Raw genomic sequence first — 20417 nt, forward strand, 5'->3', positions numbered from 1 at the left:
TGGCATGACAACAAGGGAGGCTTTCACCAAAGAGCTGTTTGAATATGGATATGTACCCTACAGTATATTCAGAGCATTGGTAAACAACATAACATATAAGAAAATGGAAAAGGAGAGTTTGAATATAACAGTTTCTGCTTTATTGCTTGCATTAGCCTGTTACTGCTGAACGGCACACATTCAGTCAACACACACAACAGTTTCCTTTCATGCCATGTCTTCTTTCAGATAAAAGTAGAGAAAAAACATCCAAAGTACACATTTAGGTGTACATTTTTCAACACTTACATCTGTAGCTTTCAGTACATATCTTTCAAGGTCCTTAAAATGTGTTTTTTCCTCATACTGTGAGTCAGAAATCTCCCCGTCAGTGACACGTACACACACCAAGCATTCTTCCTATCCACACTGTAAATAAACACATAATGCAGAGTGGGATTTTTAAAACTTTTTTTTTAACTTTAGGGAGGAAGTCATTGTTGCTCCGACACGCAGCATCTCTTCAACACAGTGAACATCATGAAACAACCAAGGTTGCACTCTATTGGAAAGGGAAATCTGCAAATCCAGACTGGAGTCACAGACCTGAAATCACAAGCTAGCGTGTCCACGTTTTACACAGGAGACTGCCACACATCCACGACACATACAACTAATGAGGTTATCGATGCTGAGGAACTTGGTGAACTTAGCATTTTCGGGGACAGGGTCATAGTGGACACACCCATCAGCAGAATCATATATGTCTTACCATGCTGTCTAAAATGATTCCTTCGACTACAAATGGTGGAATTGTGGACATTCAAGGGCCCTAACTGACATGTCAGCATCCAATATGCCAAGACCCAGTTCTCATCTGTCTTTTGTCATCTGTGGCATCGTGTCATTTGAATAAAGCTGTTTTATAAAGTGGCCTTTTACAGTCACAGGTTAAAGGAGGGTCTGTGTGTGCTGGTCATGTTATCTAATAATTAGTCTGGATTAATTAACTGGTCAAAAACTTGTCACCAGTTGAACAGCTCCATACAGTTTTGGTGCACAACTGAATCTTAATGTATATATTTTCTGTCCAGAAGAATAGAAATAAGATTATTAACTTTTCCACTAAATTAGAAAAGAAGACCATTTGCATGCTGTTTATCATTTCGTTTACCATATATTTTGGATTTTTTTTTTTTTTATAAACAGAGGGATTTGTTCATTTATCAATTATATCCTTATTGATGCAATATTTAATTCCTAAAACTATGCAGATTTATCCGATCTTCATGTTTCTGTGCTTAAAATTAATGCAAAATGGGGCCTTTTTGATTTAGAAAAACAAAAAAAAACAAAAAACACTTTGTGTATTTAAACACAATTTCAGAAAACTTTTATTACCGAAAAAAGTCTCTATCTTAGGCTAACTGGGGAAGTTTGGTGGACAAAACTTTTTCTTTTTTTTTCCCCAACAAAATGGAGCCAAATTACCTGCATCCTCCTTTGTCCTTCCGCTTTTCTTCTGGGTACTTTTCGTTGTGTATTGAGCTTTAACCATGTTAACGAGCAGCAATAATTTTCACACAACAGAATAAATACGGAATCAACTAGTGGGCGCTGTTTTCCATCACTAAAGCATCACATGTTCATTTATCCGCCAAGTTTGGATCGTGTTTTGCTTCTAGTCAACGACCACGGCTGGTTGAAGCTACGTGAAGGCAGCGCATGTAAACACAGTGATACCGGAAATGTAACCATACCATTTAAAAAAATAAAAGCGCTCCATATTAAGGTTACGGTAAGAAAGTCGTCCAAACATACAAAAATAATGAAAAAAAGGAAACACGATTAGACTGTAATTAAAAAAGACACCGCTTTTAACAATAAAACAAACAGAATAATCGCTGTGTTGCTCCTTCTCACAACCGTAACACTAAAGGGGCGTTTTATTTTAAATCCTCAACCGGAAGTTTGTTTTATTTTCTGTGAACATTGACACTACCGGTAGCTGAAAGCGCAGAAACGAACGAGAAATATTAGTCACAGTTATTGTGGATATGAACTGACAGTTTAAGGACACCGACGTGAGGGACACAGTGGACATGCTGAAGCAGAAACACCTGGAGAGGAGGAAAAAGGTTTGAGTTCAACGACAGCATAAAGTATCACATTCAGTTTGAGTAGCAAAGCGTCCTCGTAACTAAGTAATGCTAACAAACCTGTCCGTTGTCGCTGTGACTGATATTGATAAAGTTATGCTAAGCTAGCTTATCTTCGTTGCTAATGCTGGTTGAAATCACTTTGTTGTTGTTGTCGTGAATGCTTTGTCTAGTCAACAGTGACAAATAATTACTGACAACTGACTGTCGAGAGGAAGTAATATCACTGTGCTGTGTCTTTTAGTTGCCACCATCAGAAGACAGGAGCTCAGGAACCAGAGATGGTGAGTGTTTTATACCTCACACAGGGTCTATGAGCAGCTAGATACCCAAAGGCTCTCGGCTGGGTTCTAGCAAGTCCACAAGATTATGCACACTTATTTATATCTGCTAATAATTCACTCTGGAGCGTGTCATTGGTCATACATCCTGTATCCTCACCTGCTGTACAGCCCTGCATTAGTCAGAGTTACCACACTAATGATTTTATCATTTAAAAATGATTCAAGCAAAAAGCAACTTTTTTAACACAGTGCTATATACAGTCATGTGCTGTATAAAGATTGGACTCCTTGTTTCATGAAGTGTAAAGAAGTGAATACACCCCCTGCATACTAAATGTACGTACAACCTTTTCTTCAGATGTAATCCTCTGTCACTTGTTATTTAATGAACTTATAAAAGAAATGCATTTGTGCCAGTCTGGACACTTTGCTGCTTTTAAAACCCTCGGCCAATCAAAGTACTTTACTTAAAATAATTTTTCCACCTAAAGTTTAAACTCTACTCGCACTTGCTGATGCAAAGAAGAAGATTCACATCATTGTCTCACATCATTGTCTCACTGCAGTGCTGTGCAGAGTTGCATCTCGTCTATAAAAGATGCTATAGAAATGAAGTAAAATCTGATTTTAACTGATAATTATTAACATGAATACAGTCTTAAAATGGGCTGCAAGGTGGCTCAGTGGTTAGCATCGTTGCCTCGCAGCTAGAAGCTGGTTCGCATCCCGGTGAGGACACCCGGGATCTTTCTGCGTAGAGTTTGCATGTTCTCCCCGTGCAGCGTGGGTTCTCTCCGGGTTCTCCGGCTTCCTCAACATGTTGAGTTTAATTGGTGATTCTAAATTGTCTGTCTCTAAGTGTAGCGACCTGTCCAAGTGAACCTGCCTTCACCCTGAGTCAGCTGGGATAGACTCCACCCCCCCATGACCCTTGTGAGGACTAAGTGGTGTATAGATAATGGATGGATGGATGGAAGTCTTAACATTACTTTGTTTACTTTTTTAGAAGCAGTACAAAGGCGCGTTTTGGCCCACAGGTCCAAACAGCCAAGCAAAGAGTTGAAATGCTACAGCGAAGCCTTACGTGAGCTTTTCACAGCAGTTACCAACCATCCTGGCCCGTAAGTGACCACAAAGACCGAGTACTGTTTTGCATGTTTGCTTTGAGTGTTATACATGTTGTTGTCTTTGTCAGGTTCAGCACCGATCGCAGTCTGAATGACAGTGACAAAGACCTGAGTGCAGATTCTACAGCGGTCCCGCTTCAGGACTCCCAGGTGCTGTTTACAGAAACAGGTGTGTGTGAAAAGCACATTTAGCGGTGTTTCTGGTTTAACAAGCGGCCACCTTACCTCAGAAGTTGAAATCATTATAGAGTTTGTACATGCTGAGGAAAAATATTCATTTAAGATAAGCATTTCCCCCCCGATACCTTAGTAAGATCCTAATTAACTGCACTAGGGCTTTAATTTTCTTCCATTTATCCAGATGTGACCTTGCCCTCCTGTCTGCACGGCAGTCCCGGGTCCCAGGAAACGGAGCGAGACAGAGAGTTGCCTTGGACTCCCCACTTCCCTGCTTCATGTGACTCCTCTTCCTTAGTACTAGCAAAGGTTTACCAAGAGATGATGACAATCTACAAACAGCTAAAGGTGAGAGAGGAAGAGTAGTTGACAGAAAAAGTGAAATCAGAGAATATTTAAAGAGGTTTACCTACCTACAGAGCTGTACGTATTCGGGGTGCTTTTGTCTTTGTGATTAGTAGTTTTAAGTTTTAGAATCAGAGGTTGGTTTGGGTTTGATATAGATTCTAAATAGTTCACTTTTGTCTTTGTGTGTATTTCAGGCAGAGCGACAAAGTCAGCAGCAGTGGGAGAAGGAGTTGCTTGAGCGACAAAGGAGGCTGAAGCAGGAGGAAGAGGCTTTTGGGAGGCTGGCTGGGCTGGAGGAGACGGTCCACGCTCAGATTCAGGCTACAGAGGAGGTCAGACACACATGCACCATCCATCATGTTTAGCGCAAGGAATGTCTGATCATGTTTTTCACCATGTCTTGGTCACCCTCTTTCCACACGTCTACTAAAAATTCTATGTGCCAATGTTCAGGTTTTTCATCTTTGAACCTTTCATTGTTAGCCTGTGATGCAATCCAAATCAAATATTGAGACTATCTGAGTGGGTCCAACAAGACTAATGTGATTTTATTCATGCACACAGAACCGTCTGACCTTGCGTTGAAGAATGACACAGACGGTGTAATATAGGATTAAATGGAAAACTCAATTCAGCACAATGTAATACTGAAGAATACTGATGTTGAAGAGTTGTTGGTGTGACTACATTTTTCTTTATGCACGAATGTATAACCGTGTCTCACTAGAAACACCAGCAGGAACTGAGCCAGCTGCAGGAGCTTCTTCGAGAAAGGAGCAAAGAGAACAAGAGGCTCAAATCCAGCTTCGACACCATCAAGCAGCTGAATGACAACATGAAGAAACAGGTTAGAAGTGTTTAAAGATGGTGCTTGTGTCAGCTGACACTTGGTAAATGTTTATTATATTAACTATTAATATTTATGAGTGTCTAAACTCACAGGTGTTATGATATCGGTTCCGTTTGTGAAGTGTTTGTTTATAATGAGCTTTGGATGTAATATCCAAAATGAAGACTATGGCAGCTTATTCTGATATGCATCTGCACTGTACCAAGAACAAGCTGATGCTTGACTGGAATTTTCTTTTTCCAAAACATAGAAAGTGACTGAAGAAATTTTCACTATGTCATGGGTGGAGTCATGCAGGGACGTACTACGCAGTTAGTGTCTTGGTCCACATGGGGGCACTACAACATAATTATCTTGTATTTCGAAGCTGAAAAATACCACAATGAGTTAGAATCACTTACTCTACACTTGCTTCGATGGTTAAAGTGTTTTTTTGGGGGGAAACTTCAGGAAAGTGATCATGTTTTGTGGCTTCAAAAGTGGAACCAAGAGGCCGGTTTATATATACATATGTATGGACGTAAAAAATAGATTTTATGTCCAGTTGGTTTTCATAGCAGATTAGCGTTTACTATTTTTGTTTTTCCTAAATCAACAGGTGATTGAGATCAGTGAACAGAATAAGAAGCTGGAGAGCCAGTCAAAGAGGGTGCAGGCTCGACTTGAGAACCTACAGGTACAAACACAAGTTTCCAAGCACATCTAGTTTTCGATATAATTAAAATAAAGTACGTTTGAAGTGAGCTTTTCCCATCCCATTATGGTCTCAGTGCTGTCTGAGGTCGTCTCACTGCAACAACTATTTAATGTGGTTGTTTTTTTGTTGCATCAAAGTTGTTCGTTTTTAATATCTGTTATCTTTGATGAATAGAAAAGCAGATATTTACCTTTTCGTATTTTGTTATTTTATCTAGAGGAAGTTCGAGCAAAGCGTCGCGTCGAGAGGCCATCAGAAAGAAAGCGCAAAGAGTACAGAATGTATTAAACCACACAAAAAGGAGAAAACTGCTGCTGCTGCTGGAAAACCCAGTGAGAAGGTACATCAACAACTCTGTGTGTCTTTACCAGGATTTGTACATTTGCTGTAATTACGACTGCGTTACTTAATTTATTGTTAATGTGTTTACTGGAGAAAAAAAAAGCATGTAATTTAGCATGGTTAGATAAACACTAACATTCTGATTTACACATATCCAGACTGGAAGCAGCACAACCGTCCTTCTCCACAAACCACACTCGTTCTGCCAACTGACATGATAAATCATAGTTTGTGATTTTGTGAAGTTATCATCACACTTGTTGATGAAGATGAATGTGCTGTGCTGGATGCAGCTGCACTTGTCTTGTCAAGGAATTTTCTTTCTCTATTTAGAGAAGGTTGAGTCAAACTTTTTTTATTTTTTTTTTTACTGCTCTTTTGACTGTTAAATCATTTTAAGACGCCCTAAATCACAGTCTTGATGTTTATATACCTTTTCCCAAAATATATCTCCACAGGTACAGCTCTGAATGCCATTGGTGTGACTTCATGTGTGCTTGTTCAATAACTCAGATCACAATGTGAACTTGACCATTGGTAGAAGTCCAACAAACAAACAGCTTTAACTACAGTCACCATTTTTTTTTCTTTTTACAAAGTCAGTTGCAGGTTACTACTTGCACAACATGACCGAACCCTTAGGTTTTTTTTTGTTTTTGTTTTACCCTTCTCCCTTCAGGGCAGCTCAAGTCCCACACCGCCAAAGCTCCTGGCCCTTCTACTGGACTGGGTACTTGATGGACAGATGTTCTCATCAGTAGCAGGAAAGGAACCGAACGGCGTCGACCAGCGCCTGCCTCGGGAGGTTGTGCTCAGTGAGAGATGTCTCAAGGTGACATGTTCAGCGTAGCATCACGCTGATGTTTGGATTTCATTACGGCTGCATTCCAACACACAGTTTGGTGTCACAACCACAAAAGAGCAACAGACGATGAGACATTAACAACATTTGACGGGAATTGTAGTCACAGATTATCTTTGTTTCCGTAGGTGCTGCCATTGTTAGCAGATCAGCTTCATCACGCTCCTTTGTCAGAACCCAACCTTCTGCGCAACCTTCTCCGCCTCATTCACTGGGCTGTGAGACACTTGGATGACAGCAAACAGGTAAAAACTACATCGGTTTTGTTGAAGTAAGTAGTTTTAGATGTATTTACTGAATAACATCGATGGAAGTGGAGAATGTGGGGTGTTAGCGATTCTGTCACCAGAAGCAATAGTTGAAGTTGTGGCTAATCCAACAGCAATATGTTTGACGTTTAAGAAATGTCCTCGTTAGTCAAGCTTTTGTTGAAAGAAATCGCTAAAACAAAATGGTTGCTCCGTCACTATTCTGTTTGTTGGTCTCTTTTAGTGACTAGTTAAACCACATCACCTGAGCTTCATAATCAAAATAACTACTACGTTTTTTTTCTTCAACTGATCTTATTGTTATTGATAACATTTTTTTGTATCGATATTGAGACCAAACCCATTTTTATAATTTATGAGGTATGCTCTTGTTTGAAAGCTTCAGATCTCCCACATGGCTGCCAGAAGGAGCGTAAATCAAACAGAAAGCCAGTTTGTTAGTAAAAAAAAAAAAGAGTTTTGGATAAGTAAGCTTTTCAGCAGCATCCATCCGCTTTGTTAACAATATATAGTTGTCTATAACAAGATGCAGGCGGCCTGCACCTTCCCTCATTATTCATGTGTGACCTTACAAGAGCAAGAGGAGCAGAGGAGTGTTATTCTACAAACAGAAAGTTCCCTTTTACAACAACATGCCGCAGAATACTAACACGGCACAGTTTTCTTTTAACACATATCTACACTTCACAAGTACACATTCACTTGAAGTGGGGGATATCCACTTTATTGCCACATCTCCCGGCACAACATGGCAGCCTTTAATGTTTGGAGGTCCTGTCGAGTTCAATCTTGTGTTCAAATGAGAAGCTTGGTTTTCAAAAGGCCCCCGCCTGTCTCTGTGTGCTGAACAACATCTCGACTTTGATAAGGATGTGTGTCCTTCTCACTTATTTGGCCACATAGCCACGAGCCCCTCGAGAGTCCTCCGTAACAACCTCTGTGCTGGTTGAAGACGTGACAGATGAAACATTTTTTAGCTGTTTCCCACTTCATAGGCAAAGACTGCCCTCTTCATACCATGATGAAGACCTAATACCAGCTTCCACTCCTTGAGCCTGACCTCCTGCTCATTGTTAAACCTTCCCAGCCATTGGCTAAGTTTTAGCCTTCACCCATTGCCCCAGGCCTCTTTTTTCATATCCACTGCCTCCATCTCCCATGCTTCAGTCCTCTTCCTCAGGCCCGCTGAAGGGAGCCTGGCCCCTTCATGTTTGTTTGTCAGGTTATGTCATATCTGCTCAGTGAAATGCTTGATGTTCAACTGGAATCACATGCTCCCTTATTGCTGCAATATGTGTTCATGTTTAAGATGAAAACCAACCAGCACTGGACCACAGTGCATAAATGGAGGAAGGGAGATGACCTACAGTGAAGGATCGTTAGTGAACCGCTGGAGACTTTGGGGAATTGGAGTGGTAGATGAAAAGTGGAATCTAGTGAGTCTAAAAACCACCAGCTCTCCATTGGTTTGGGAATGCATAAATCTTGGATAGTAGCTGTAGTTTACTGCACTGATTTATTGGCTCCATCAGTTATTTGGAGAAGTCATAGAAGAAGCCTTCTGGCTTCCTGTCAGGCTGACCTCATGTTTTATACACTGATGTTTGACGAAGATCATTGTCGGCATATCATTCCTATTTCTGACAGTTATATAACAATAGTAACTGAGTACAGGTGCAGCTAATGACTTTTTGCTTTGACCAGTGCATCAAAGTTTTTGTTTCTGTGTGTTTTGTACAGCATGTACCGTTGTCTGCCACTCTGCGGCGGATAGGGGAGGAGGTGTCGAAGCCCGCAGCCCAGTCAACAGCACCGAGGTCCGTAGATCCAGACCTGCCCGAGTCCTGCGCTGACACACCTGGACCCTTCAGGAGTTGGCCCCTTTACCAGAGCCCTTGTCCTCACACACGTGTTCTTTCCACCCTCATCATCCTACGCACCATCACACAAGGTATTATTGACAACACATGTACAGACTGTATCTTTGACATTATATTTGATAAATGTAAATAAATAAAGTAGATCCATGGATAGTAGGGTCGGTGGTATCGTAGTATTAAGATGGTATTTAGAATCTCAAAAGTCTGATCTTCACTGTCACCGAGATAAGCTCTGTTTGTGATAATCGGACACAGAAAGACTCCGTGAATGCATTGCCGTGCACAAACCACGCCACTAGAGGCCAGTCATGAATTAGGCAACAGGCAGAACAGACTGGGAGACGAGCAGATAGGATTGCAGCCAGTAGGGGGTAACGCCACTGGTTTAAAAAAAAAAAAAAAAAAGACTTCTGATTGTATTTAAGTCTACGATCCTACTTCTCACTTGATTTATTACCTCAGTAAATCCTTTCCTAAAGGGTTTATGGTCTCAGTTGCAAGTTTCAAGTCTTCTTCTATGTAGCGTGCTGTTTGTTTTGTGAATTTTGGTCCCAGTTAGAGTTAAATAGACGATAAAGACGGGTTACAGTTGAGAGCGTGTCTGTCACTACCATATAGGCATACATAGTGTTCATAGGTTCTCAGTCACATCCACCCCTAACTTATCACTTCTGGCTCCAGAAATCCAAAATGGCAGCGACCGAAATGCCAAACTCAGTGCTGCTAATCAGTAGTTCATGAGCCAGTGGTTGGTGTGAGAGTGACTCTTTTATGCAGTCCATGGTAGAGACACGCCACTCCCTTTAGCCATGAATGCCAAGCTGGAAACTGTCCTTTTTTTGGATGACTAGCCAATTACTGTTAGCTAATACGTGTTATTTCAGTACTGTTAAGTCCTTTTACAGGAACTGTTGCATCATGGGTTGTGGGCTACCATGTTGGTGGTCTTTTTATGGAGCCGTACAAGAGAAGTGTTCTGTTAGTTGTTGATTTAGTTCTTGTCTATTGAAAGCAGATGACCTACGCTAATGTTAAACTGTTATCTTACTTATATTCTCATCCATTCATTTATTACACCTCCTATTTATTTTCTAACATGGGACCTAAGGCCTAACTACGATAATGTTTACTGGGCTCCAGGACAGGCCAGCTATTGATGACCAACATATGTGGTCAAAAAAACAAACTACAGGTGTAACAGACAGAACAAGATAGTCAAGAAAGACACACCTCAAACTGTCAGTGTTTTTTTTTTTTTTTTACCTCTCAGCAAAACAGTCAAACACATAATCTTTAAATGTCATCCTGTCTCTACTCTAAACGCTAACACCCTACTACAATCAAAAGAAGCTGCATCGAAAATCTAAACTTTTCTGTGACGTATTAAAGAAATAGCAGCGCCAAGATGGGCCTTCAGTCAAAAACACTGCAGCAGCCTGTGGTTCTGACAGATTCGGTAAAAGTCTACACACTGATAAAACACAGCCAACAAACATTAAACCAAGCAAGAGGGAAGTGTGAAGTGAGAAAATTTCTCCAATTTTTTGTCAGATCTAATTCACCAGCTACACAAATTCCTACAATGACTCCACAAAGAACAGGGTCTGCTCAAGATGACGGAAAACTGTAAATATTAAACTTCACCTAAAGATACCTCACTATAGAATAACCGTCAACTACACAGGTGTCCTACCTGCAGGTGACTCTTTACCTGCTGGTGCATGAGTGTAGGGGCTTCACATAGAGGGGCTGTAGGTTGCTGATATGTGACTGAACAGAAAATATGAATCATCAGATATTTCATGTTATTATTTTAAATACATTCAGTGTTATAATGTGCAGGCCCCATTTAATTACTGTCACAAATGGTGAAATATTAAAACAAATGGATTTAATAAGGGATCTATCTCTCTATACACCGCTTCATCTTCACTAGGGTCAAGGGGGGCTGGAGTCTATCCCAGCTAACTCAGGGTGAAGGCAGGTTCACCTGGACAGGTAACCAGTCTATCACAGGGCTACACTTAGAGACAGACAACCAAGCACACTCACATTCACACCTACGGACAATTTAGAATCACCAATTAACCTCAGCATGTTTTTGGGGAGGAAGCCGGAGAACCCGGAGAGAACCCACGCTGCACAGGGAGAACATGGAGACTCCACGCAGAAAGATCCTGGGGGTCCTCACCAGGACGCGAACCGGCAGCCTTCTTGCTGTGAGGCGACGGTGCTAACCACCGGTCACCTTGCAGCCCTTAATAAGAGATGAATATTTTGCTTTCAGTTGCATTCAAAATCAAGCTTTCCTTGCGTCTGCACTACAACAATATACTGTATTTGTTAGTAGTTAAGGACTTAAAACACAAAACACAAGACTTGGATTTAACTGCAGACTTGCTGATCTTGATGCAGGACTTGACTAATCCCTTAAAATCCAGATAGACTTATGTGTGACTTGAAAAATATTGAGTTTGTCCCACCTGTGGTAGTTGGAGTACTGAGGAGAGACAACTAAAACTGAACTACGTTGTATTTCACTGACCTTTGTGTGTACTTTGGCTATGTGTGGTTTGGGATGCATTAGTCAGCTCAGCTTCACAGAACTTATACATGTTTCTGTGTGGTTCAAAGGTTGGGCGGTACAGCCGTTTGATCTTAACTAAAATGTCCACTGATTGATGTGTTGCTATTAAATATGAACAATCATGTAGGTTCCTGAACAAATCCTAAGTAAGACTGCAAACATGGTAGTGATTTCTTGCTAAACATCAGGACGCTGGCAATAAAATTATCTTGATATAGCAGCCACTATTATACCATCTAACTCATAACTGGGTTTTCTTTACAATAAAGCTTATAGCCAAAAAAACCTGCCAGCATGCCTTTAGGTTCTTAAGTTTGCTCTGATGCACATATTTGAAAAGGGCAAGAAGATCCTTGTCCTCCCACACTATAAATCCTAGTGCACTCATTGGGTTCAGCCTACATATCCTGACATATTTTATGAACCTCTCTTCTAAAATGACCTTCCATCTGCTTGTAATGCTCCAGGGCTCCCTTGGTATGTCTATATAGACTATTTTCTGTCAATCTGCTTACCAGCTTTGCTTTCTTCCTTTCTTCAGATTGACATGAAACCAAATTGAGTATAATGGAGAGATGTTTCTTCCCCCAAGTTTTTTTTTTTTTTAAACACATAACGGGCACCATTCTGAGGTGCAGCTCACCAAACTCAGTCCAAAAACTAAAAAAAGCTTTTATCACATCAGATAGAAATCCAGCCCTTTTGGGCATTTGAAAATATGTTACTTGAAAAGAAGACTGCAGAGAAATGACAGGAGTTATGACCAAAGCGGAGTGGAGGCGAGTGTGATGGAGGAACAAGATGGGAGAGGGTATGTGGATGAGTACTATCCTGTAGCTTAACAGGTAATACGCGACTAAAAATGTGTACAGTCATGGTTATCAGTAGTGACAAAGGGTTTTGTGCATTTTGCTTCCACAATGAATTTGAAGTGAATCAATCAAGATGTGACCGAAGCTTTATTTAAAAAAAAAAAAAAAAAAAGCTTAAAAATCTTGAATTAAACATTCAGGTATTACAGACAGTTTTTCTCCCTTTTCACAGGCTCAAAAATAATCAGACAAACTAGCATAATTAGAAATACAAGGATTATTTTTATTACTTGCATTGAACTGTTTGAAGTCGATGGCCTGAAGTCTGGAACCCATGGACGTCACCAAATGCTGAGCTTCCTTCCTTCAGATGTTGTGCCAGTCCTTTAGTGCAGCCGCCTTCAGTTGCTGCTTGTTTGTGGTTCTTTCTGCCTTCGGTTTTGTCTTCGGTTTGTGAAAAGCAGCTTAACTGGGTTGAAAACAGGTGAATGCAATTTAGTAACGTTCCATTTTCTTTGCTTTAAGAAGCTCTTGGGTCGTCTTTGCAGCATGCTTTGGGTCATTGTCCAGCTGTACAGTGAAGCCCAGTTTTATAGCATTTGCATGATAGTTCTATACGTGGCAGGATTCATTCTGCTGCTTTTGTCAGCGGTCACATTATCAATAGACACCAGTGACCGAGTTCCAGTCGCAGCCATACGTGCTCATGCCATGACACTGTCTCCACTGTGCTGACGGATGATGTGATATGCTTTGGATCACGATCCCTTAATTCCTTCTCCATGCTCTTCTCTTTCCATCATTCCTGTACAAGTTCGTCTTAGTTTCATCCATCTGAAGACTGCTGCAGAACTCATCAGACTTTTTTAGATGTTTTCTATCTAAGTCCAGACTGGCCTTTCTGTTGTTGAGTCTCACCAGTGATGTGCATCTTTAGGAAAAGCCTGTTTACGTTAACGAAGGTGTCTCTTGATTGTAGACTTTAAAAAGGAAACGCCTACCTCCTCGAGTGTGCTCTTGACTTGGCAAAAGGATTTTTTTTTTCCACAAAGGACAGAATTCTGTCTTTATCCACTTTGGTTATCTTCTGTGGGTTTCCAGGTCTTCTGGTGTTACAGAGTTCACTATTGAATTCCTTCTTTTTAAGAATGTGCCATACTTTTGATTTGGCCTCTCCTAAAGTTCCTGCTTTCTCTCCGATAGGTCTGTTTTGGTTTTTTTTGGCCTCGTGATGGACTTCTTTCGCTTGCATCGACACCTCTTTGGATCACATATTGTCGTGGATTGTTGATGAACAGCCACAGAAAGCAGGGGCAAAATTACACAATCACTGTCCAGATATTTATGGACCTGATTGTACCTGCAGTACAAAGATGACACTTGCCTCTACAATTGCTTCTAATATAAAATGACATAATTTACTGCTTAGTCCTATCCTTATTTATGGCTTGGCTAAAAAACACTAAAGGCTAAAATGTTCATGTCAGACTGAAATGACGCACACACGCATTTCAAAACAAGCTCAAGTGTTTTTGATTGTGTGTGTGTGTGTCTCTCTCCTGTTTGCAGTGGATGTGCTGGCCCAAGCGCTGGAGAATCTCCGGACTGAACTGATGTGTGAAGACAGTCGAGGCCTGTTCATCCACTACGGAGGCCTGCATGTGCTGCTGACAACGCTCCGGGCCGGTCGCACAGGGCTCGACACACCGATAGACGTCCTGATGCGGCTCTGCGAGCAGTCCCGTAAGTACGCATGTTTTTTAATAAACACATTCAGATGCCTATTAGGGTTTTTTTTTTCCCAGAAAGAGTTGTGGTAATGGTTTTTCCACTGCACCCCACAGCAATGTAAGGTTTACAGTAAGTTGTTTACAGTAAGAGCCTGTGGCTGTCTCTGTTTGTACTATTCCTCCCTGCAATATTAGAGCTGATCTTCTGACCAAATAGCACGGAATGTGACTGAAGAATGGCACCACTAATGAAGTGCAGCTAGCTTGGTGACTTAAACATTGCATTCTCTATATCCTCATGATAAAAGCATCCCACAGGTTTGCCTGCAGGACCACAGCAGCATGACTGTAGTGGAAATTATGCAAATTATAGCTTGGCTAAAGCCAGCAAACCTGGGACCTCCAAATTCCACACAAGTCTTTACAAAAGGGAGCTGTGTAATTCATCCATCCATTATCTATACACCGCTTAATCCTCACCAGGGTCGTGGGGGGGCTGGAGTCTATCCCAGCTGACTTAGGGTGAAGGCAGGTTCACCTGGACAGGTAACCAGTCTATCACAGGGCTACACTTAGAGACAGACAACCAAGCACACTCACATTCACACCTACGAACAATTTACAATCACCAATTAACCTCAACATGTTTCTGGACTGTGGGAGGAAGCCGGAGAACCCGGAGAGAACCCACGCTGCACGGGGAGAAAAGAAACGCAGAAAGATCCCGGGTGTCCTCACTGGGACACAAACCGGCAACCTTCTTGCTGCGAGGCAACAGTGCTACCAACTGCGTCACCTTGCAGCCCCAGCTGTGTAATATATAAACTAAATATTCAACTTCAGTTGAAAGGACAAAGTCACTAAGTCAATATGTCGGATGCTTTTAGGATAATACTGACACCCTGTCTCTCAGTTTGCTTTCATCAGTTTGTGTCTTAGAAACTAGTTCTTTCCAACCAAAAAATGCAAAATGTCAAAAAACATATATCTTGGTCTAAAGATAGAAATGTTTCTCCTGTAATTGAAGTTTGTATGAGGCTCTAAACAAATATATGTTAATTCTGGTAAATGTACATGCATCTATTAGAAACCAAATTTTTAGTGAGCAAATAACAGGGTTTAGTCGAAGGAATCGAAGGAAACAACACGAGAAACTTAATTATACCTTTCTGTCACATCATTCCTTTGTCAAATAGAGTGCTTCAGAACTGTTTCCATCTCCTTTACCCAAATGTTGAAATCATAGTGTTTGCCACGACAATTTTGGCCGAGATAATCACCCTAAGAACAGTAAGCTACTAATTTAGAAATAAAGAAAAGCATGCTGTCACAGTTTAAGAAGTCGGAAAGAAAAACAATCGTTAAACTGATCACGTATTGCTGCACCGAGATACTGAAATTGTAAACATATCGCGCTCTTCTGGAGTCGGCAGCGCTACACTGTTGGAGCAGCTTTTGGTGCAATGGTGGATGAACATTAACGTATGGGACAAGCATAATTTAATCCAGCTAGCCACAATACCGCATTTGTGATACAGTTTAAAAGTTGCACAACTCACTTTGCTTGAAAAATAGTTTGTGATTGACGTAACTGCTGCAATCACTTTCCTAGGCCAGATTTATAGACTGTCCTGGCTATCACTATTTACTTTGATTTATACCAGCTCCTCCTGCTGTATCACTCCATATCATCTCCACATAAAAACCACATGTGAGAAAGTAATGGTTTGTCGGAGCTCGCATCAATCAAAAGCAAAGGTCAGGCGATAGATTTGGAAGCTGCGGTCATAAAACCTCAGACCTCCGCGACCCCTTGACTGCTTTACGGAAAGACGAAAAGACTCGGCGGAGGTGGACGAGATAACAGCTGCAATGTGTTTCCATGGAAGAGTGGGTTCACCAGGGTTATGAGCCGTATCATTTTAACTGCTGTATGCTAATACACAGCAGAACCATATGGCAAAATTGACTGGGGCATTTAATGTGTGTGTGTGCGCATTTGTGCGTTTCAAGGGGACTGTAAGTCTAGTGAGACTTTCTAATTATTGTGTTTTACAAGCAGTAATGAGGGGAGATGGAAAAGGTTTGAGGAAGAGGGGGGGGGAACGTTTTACACCTGAAGGTTTCCAATAAAACAAAACAAAGGTCTACTTGTACACAAAACACACGTATGCACACGTAGGACATCTGTGGTCAAACTGCCACAGCTTGACTGCTTGTATAAAGTTCAGCCACATACTCGACCAGTTACACAACGCACCACGTGAACGCTGCATTTGTGCTTCAAATGAAGGCGGCGTAACGAAACACACCGCTAACAAGGTTTAACTAGAATGATCTGATTTCTGGTAAACCGTGGGTACGTTAACTGCCAAACTACTTCATACTGTATATTTAACTTGCATGGTCACTTTGACTCACTCGGTTGTGTGTGTTTGTGTTCGTCCCATGTGTTTGTCGTTATGTTTTTATGGCGTTCACCCTGACCTGTGTAAATTACTTGAAAGGCGGATTTTTCACCTCATTTCTTACGATTCGATGTTGTGAGCTGTCGAACCCGTGAGGAATGTGTTTGTGTTACTGCGTGTGTTCATGCGTCCATACAGCTACGTATGTGTAGAATGTGGCACATGTTTAGAAGGCCCGTCAGAGGACTTGACAGTGTGGGAGAGCAGGCTGCCAACATTTGTGGAAACAGAACAAGATATCGACGCTTTGACAGAAAACCAATCGCTTGTAAATGAATCGTTAACTGATTACAAAATGCCCAATGTGCTGCTTCCACCTGAGGATTTACTGTGTCTGTCTTCATTGAAATTATTTATCACTCCCTCAAAAAATCCATCGACTAATAAGTCTTAATTAAAATAATAATTACCTGCTGCCCTTCACCTCTTACCAGCGCACATCTCTGTTGGACTGAGGGATCTAGTTTAGCTACAGAGTTTCGCTGACAGCCGAACTGTGCAGCCGTTATCAGCAGACATTTCACTAAACGTCAGGAAGAATTAGTTTCAAAATGCGGAGTGTGAAATGTGTAAAATGAGCTATAAAGACTGTAAAAATTGAATGTAATTGTTCAAGATAATGTCAGTAATGTTTGCTATCCATTATAACCTTTAGGGGAGATGATGCTGAAAAATAACCTGCCAAACGACTATTTCTTGGTCCATCTTTCTCGTTTTGTCAGATTCTATCCATCTTGTCCTTTCTTATCTAAACCTGATCCTATTCTTCCTCGTCCAATCTTCTGCTGTGATTTGATGCCAGTGGAGCTGCTTCGCCGGCCAAAAAAAAGTCCCTCTGTTGTGAAGATTGTATTCCCTCCCTTGCATGCGTGGTTTAAGACAGCGGAGAGTTACTTTTTGAAGGAGCAGGAATGCGACTTGAGCAGAAACAAATGTTTGTTAACAAGGAACCAACTTCATTTTAGGACTTCGTAAGGTCAACTTTTGCTGTTATTAATTTAAAAAATGTGCAGCTCCCATCTGTGTGCTGTCCTTTCTCTGTTTCATCTCCCTGTGTGTGTGTGTGTGTGTGTGTTTGAGGTTATGGTTTGATGATGGCAAGGTCAAAGTTAACAGTGACAATATGGAAGCTCTTCCAAACACAATCATCGTAGAGCCACTCTGACCGGCATCTGCGTCCCTGTCTCAGTTTGATCGTTAAAGTGTTTTCATGGTTTGTTTGTGCGTCCATGTAGTTTTCATTCCTATGTAAATCTAAAAAGCATGGCAGAATGAAGAAGATAATTTCCGTCTCTTCAGAAGTTTTAACATTGAAGACAATGTGTTGTTGATTAGCTGAATTGCTTTGATAATACCCTGCTCTCTGCTTGTTTTTGTATGCTTGTTAGGCTACTTAAATTCCTTTCTGGAGGCATGTAGCTGCGAGGAGTTTTTCAGAGCAGCTTCTCAGCTCCTTAAAAACCCTCGACTGGAGCTGCCATCGCTGGAGAAGCTCTCCATCCTCCTGCAGAAGCTCTCCGGCATCAGGTAGACACTGTGATCTCGATGTTCATAATATCACATGTTAAACAAAGAGTAACACATCCGTGATCCTGGGTCGTAACTGCCTGCATGCTCAGACATATGCAACCTGTAGCTGCGCACTCGTGTCAGTCCTTTTGTGTCTGTGCAGACTGATCGTTATCTGTCTAAGACTCAACCTGAGTCCAGACATAAACCGACTCTGAAGTGCTGGAAAGAGGAACATTCTGGAAACCAAAGGAAGGTTTAAATCATATAATTTCTAGATGTGGCAGTTTTATATTTATTAGATCCTTTGTGTGTGTGTGTGCTGAAGTTATGTTGACTACACACCTTCACACAACGTTTTATCAATGCAACAGTCTGGGATGGAAATATTGGTCAGTCCGTCAGGTCAAATTTGTAGAGAATACTGAGCAGATGATGGGAGTTCATTAGAAAACAGTCTCCATAAGTAACTTTGAATTTCTGCCACAACTTATGTAATGTTTCTCCTTGCACAACTCTGTGTTTGCATCTGTGATCCTGGAGGTCAGGGACATATAAATATATTATCTGAGACGATCGTGATCTGTTCAAATGTTCAACTTTAGACTTCTGGTCAATTTTATGCACGGGAAATCACACAAAGCCTGCAGTTTGTTTCCCAGAAAAAAAGGCTTTTTTTGTGGTTCTTAATATCAAATATTTCAACATCCATGATTCCCTGACAATGGATCCATATAACTCTGTTGATCCATGACTTTTCCTTATTTACCGTATCTATAGAGGTGTAGTAATGTGTTAGTAGTTTATTTTCTGGATGCAAGCTGGTCAAGAATGTTTTCAGTGACCCACTATCAGAAAGGTAGCAGCCACATGCTAGACTGTGAACAGCTATAAAAATGACACAACCTTGAAAAAATGCAGGTATAACAAGACAAAACACCAAGTGATCTAGAATAAGGATGAATCTGGTGATGAAGACAAAATAATCTAAACAAGCAGTCACCAACAATTCCTGCCTAGCTTACCTTTAAGTGGTTTTAAACACACACTCTAATCATTGTTTGGTACTCGGTGACCAACACTGAAAGGTATTCTAATTAGCAGGTACCACTTTTGTTTAGGCCTGTCCATCCAGGCAGTATTTACCCAGCCAGAGAGGATTATTTGTATAGTCATGGTACACTGGTGCAGCACTGAAGGTCTCACTGACACAGTTTCATTGAATGTCTTTTGACTGACTCGTGATTTTGTTTTTATTTAAATAATTTTGTCCAGGAGGAACCGTCGTCTGTTTGAGCTCTCCTCCCTCCGACACCAGATACAAGAGCTGCATCACAACACCGACCCGGCACACACGTTCCTCTGCCTCAACCTCCGATCCATCCTTCACAACCTTAGATAACACACACGTGTTTCTCTGCCTCATGGTACATTCAAGGTTTCTGTCAAAGCTTAGACTTCTTATTCAGGATGACATTCCCTCTATTTTACAACTTCAACACTTTGCCTCCTCTTCTAATGTGTGTTCAAGCTGCAGTTATTGACCATACGCGAAAGCAGCAGCTCGATTCCTCCTCTACCTCACATGACATCTGCGGACATATTTAACACCGATGTGTTTTTGAAGTTCTTTCGTCTGTCAGAAGTGCTGTTTTAAGGCTGTGTGTGTGTTTTGCACTTGGCGACCCGTACTGTTTTTGTTCTAAAATGCTAATCTGATGTCTTTTTCTTTCATGAAACCCCCTTTAAAAGAAAAAAAACTATCAGAGTATCACGCTTGCGAGAGGTTGTGACTGTGAAAGTTTTAATGGCAATAAACAGAAAGAACTGAAGTACATGAAGTTTGGATGGCATATGAAATGCTGAAGTCCATATGTTTTTTATAAACATGTCTTATTTATTTATTCCAGAGCATGGGTGGGTTGATGGGAGTAATGGTCTCAGTATGGGACACACTGGTGTTGGTTGATGGAGGAGATTGGACGGACTGGAACAATTAGAGCTGATATTTAAAATGTACTTGTTGAAAACCGCTCGGATCGTGCTTGCGCTGGTCTGAATTTGAAAGGCATGCCTTCAGGTTTCTTAAGGCCCCCCACAGAATCTGAACTCCTTAATTAACTGCATGTTTGTTAATTTATAAACTTTTGTTCAAATCAGCGTTTGAGGATAGTGAGCTTGATGAAAGATTTGCTGGATATTGTGTCCTGGGATCACATGCGTCCTGTAGGGAAATAGAATACAGCGTTCTCGTACGTTTGGTCTTCTACGCGAGGCCCCTAAAAGGACTCCACATGATTGATTGAAGAATGAAACGAGCCTCTTGAGATGCGTCCT

General features: G+C 41.2%; 1 protein-coding gene across 1 annotated transcript; it reads left to right on the plus strand.

Annotated features, from left to right (window-relative positions):
• The first annotated feature begins 2081 nt into the window (after positions 1-2081).
• Positions 2082-19912, plus strand: ccdc138 (coiled-coil domain containing 138). The gene is made up of 15 exons (XM_008284185.1): positions 2082-2117; positions 2383-2422; positions 3429-3545; positions 3632-3718; positions 3911-4074; positions 4269-4406; positions 4802-4921; positions 5523-5600; positions 5839-5961; positions 6643-6795; positions 6954-7070; positions 8835-9045; positions 13943-14116; positions 17960-18098; positions 19356-19912. Exons 1-15 carry the CDS (start codon positions 2082-2084, stop codon positions 19480-19482), a joined length of 1824 nt encoding a protein of 607 aa, XP_008282407.1. The 3' UTR covers positions 19483-19912.
• Positions 19913-20417: the final 505 nt, after the last annotated feature.

The sequence above is a fragment of the Stegastes partitus genome, unplaced genomic scaffold (assembly GCF_000690725.1).
Source record: "Stegastes partitus isolate 25-593 unplaced genomic scaffold, Stegastes_partitus-1.0.2 Scaffold350, whole genome shotgun sequence".
NCBI classification, from domain to species: domain Eukaryota; kingdom Metazoa; phylum Chordata; class Actinopteri; family Pomacentridae; genus Stegastes; species Stegastes partitus.

Coding starts and splice junctions, on each gene's coding strand:
- ccdc138 (XM_008284185.1), top strand. CDS start 2,082: ATGCTGAAGCAGAAACACCTGGAGAGGAGGAAAAAG. Junction 4,407..4,801: donor AGATTCAGGCTACAGAGGAG/GTCAGACACACA, acceptor GTGTCTCACTAG/AAACACCAGCAGGAACTGAG. Junction 5,601..5,838: donor CTCGACTTGAGAACCTACAG/GTACAAACACAA, acceptor TATTTTATCTAG/AGGAAGTTCGAGCAAAGCGT.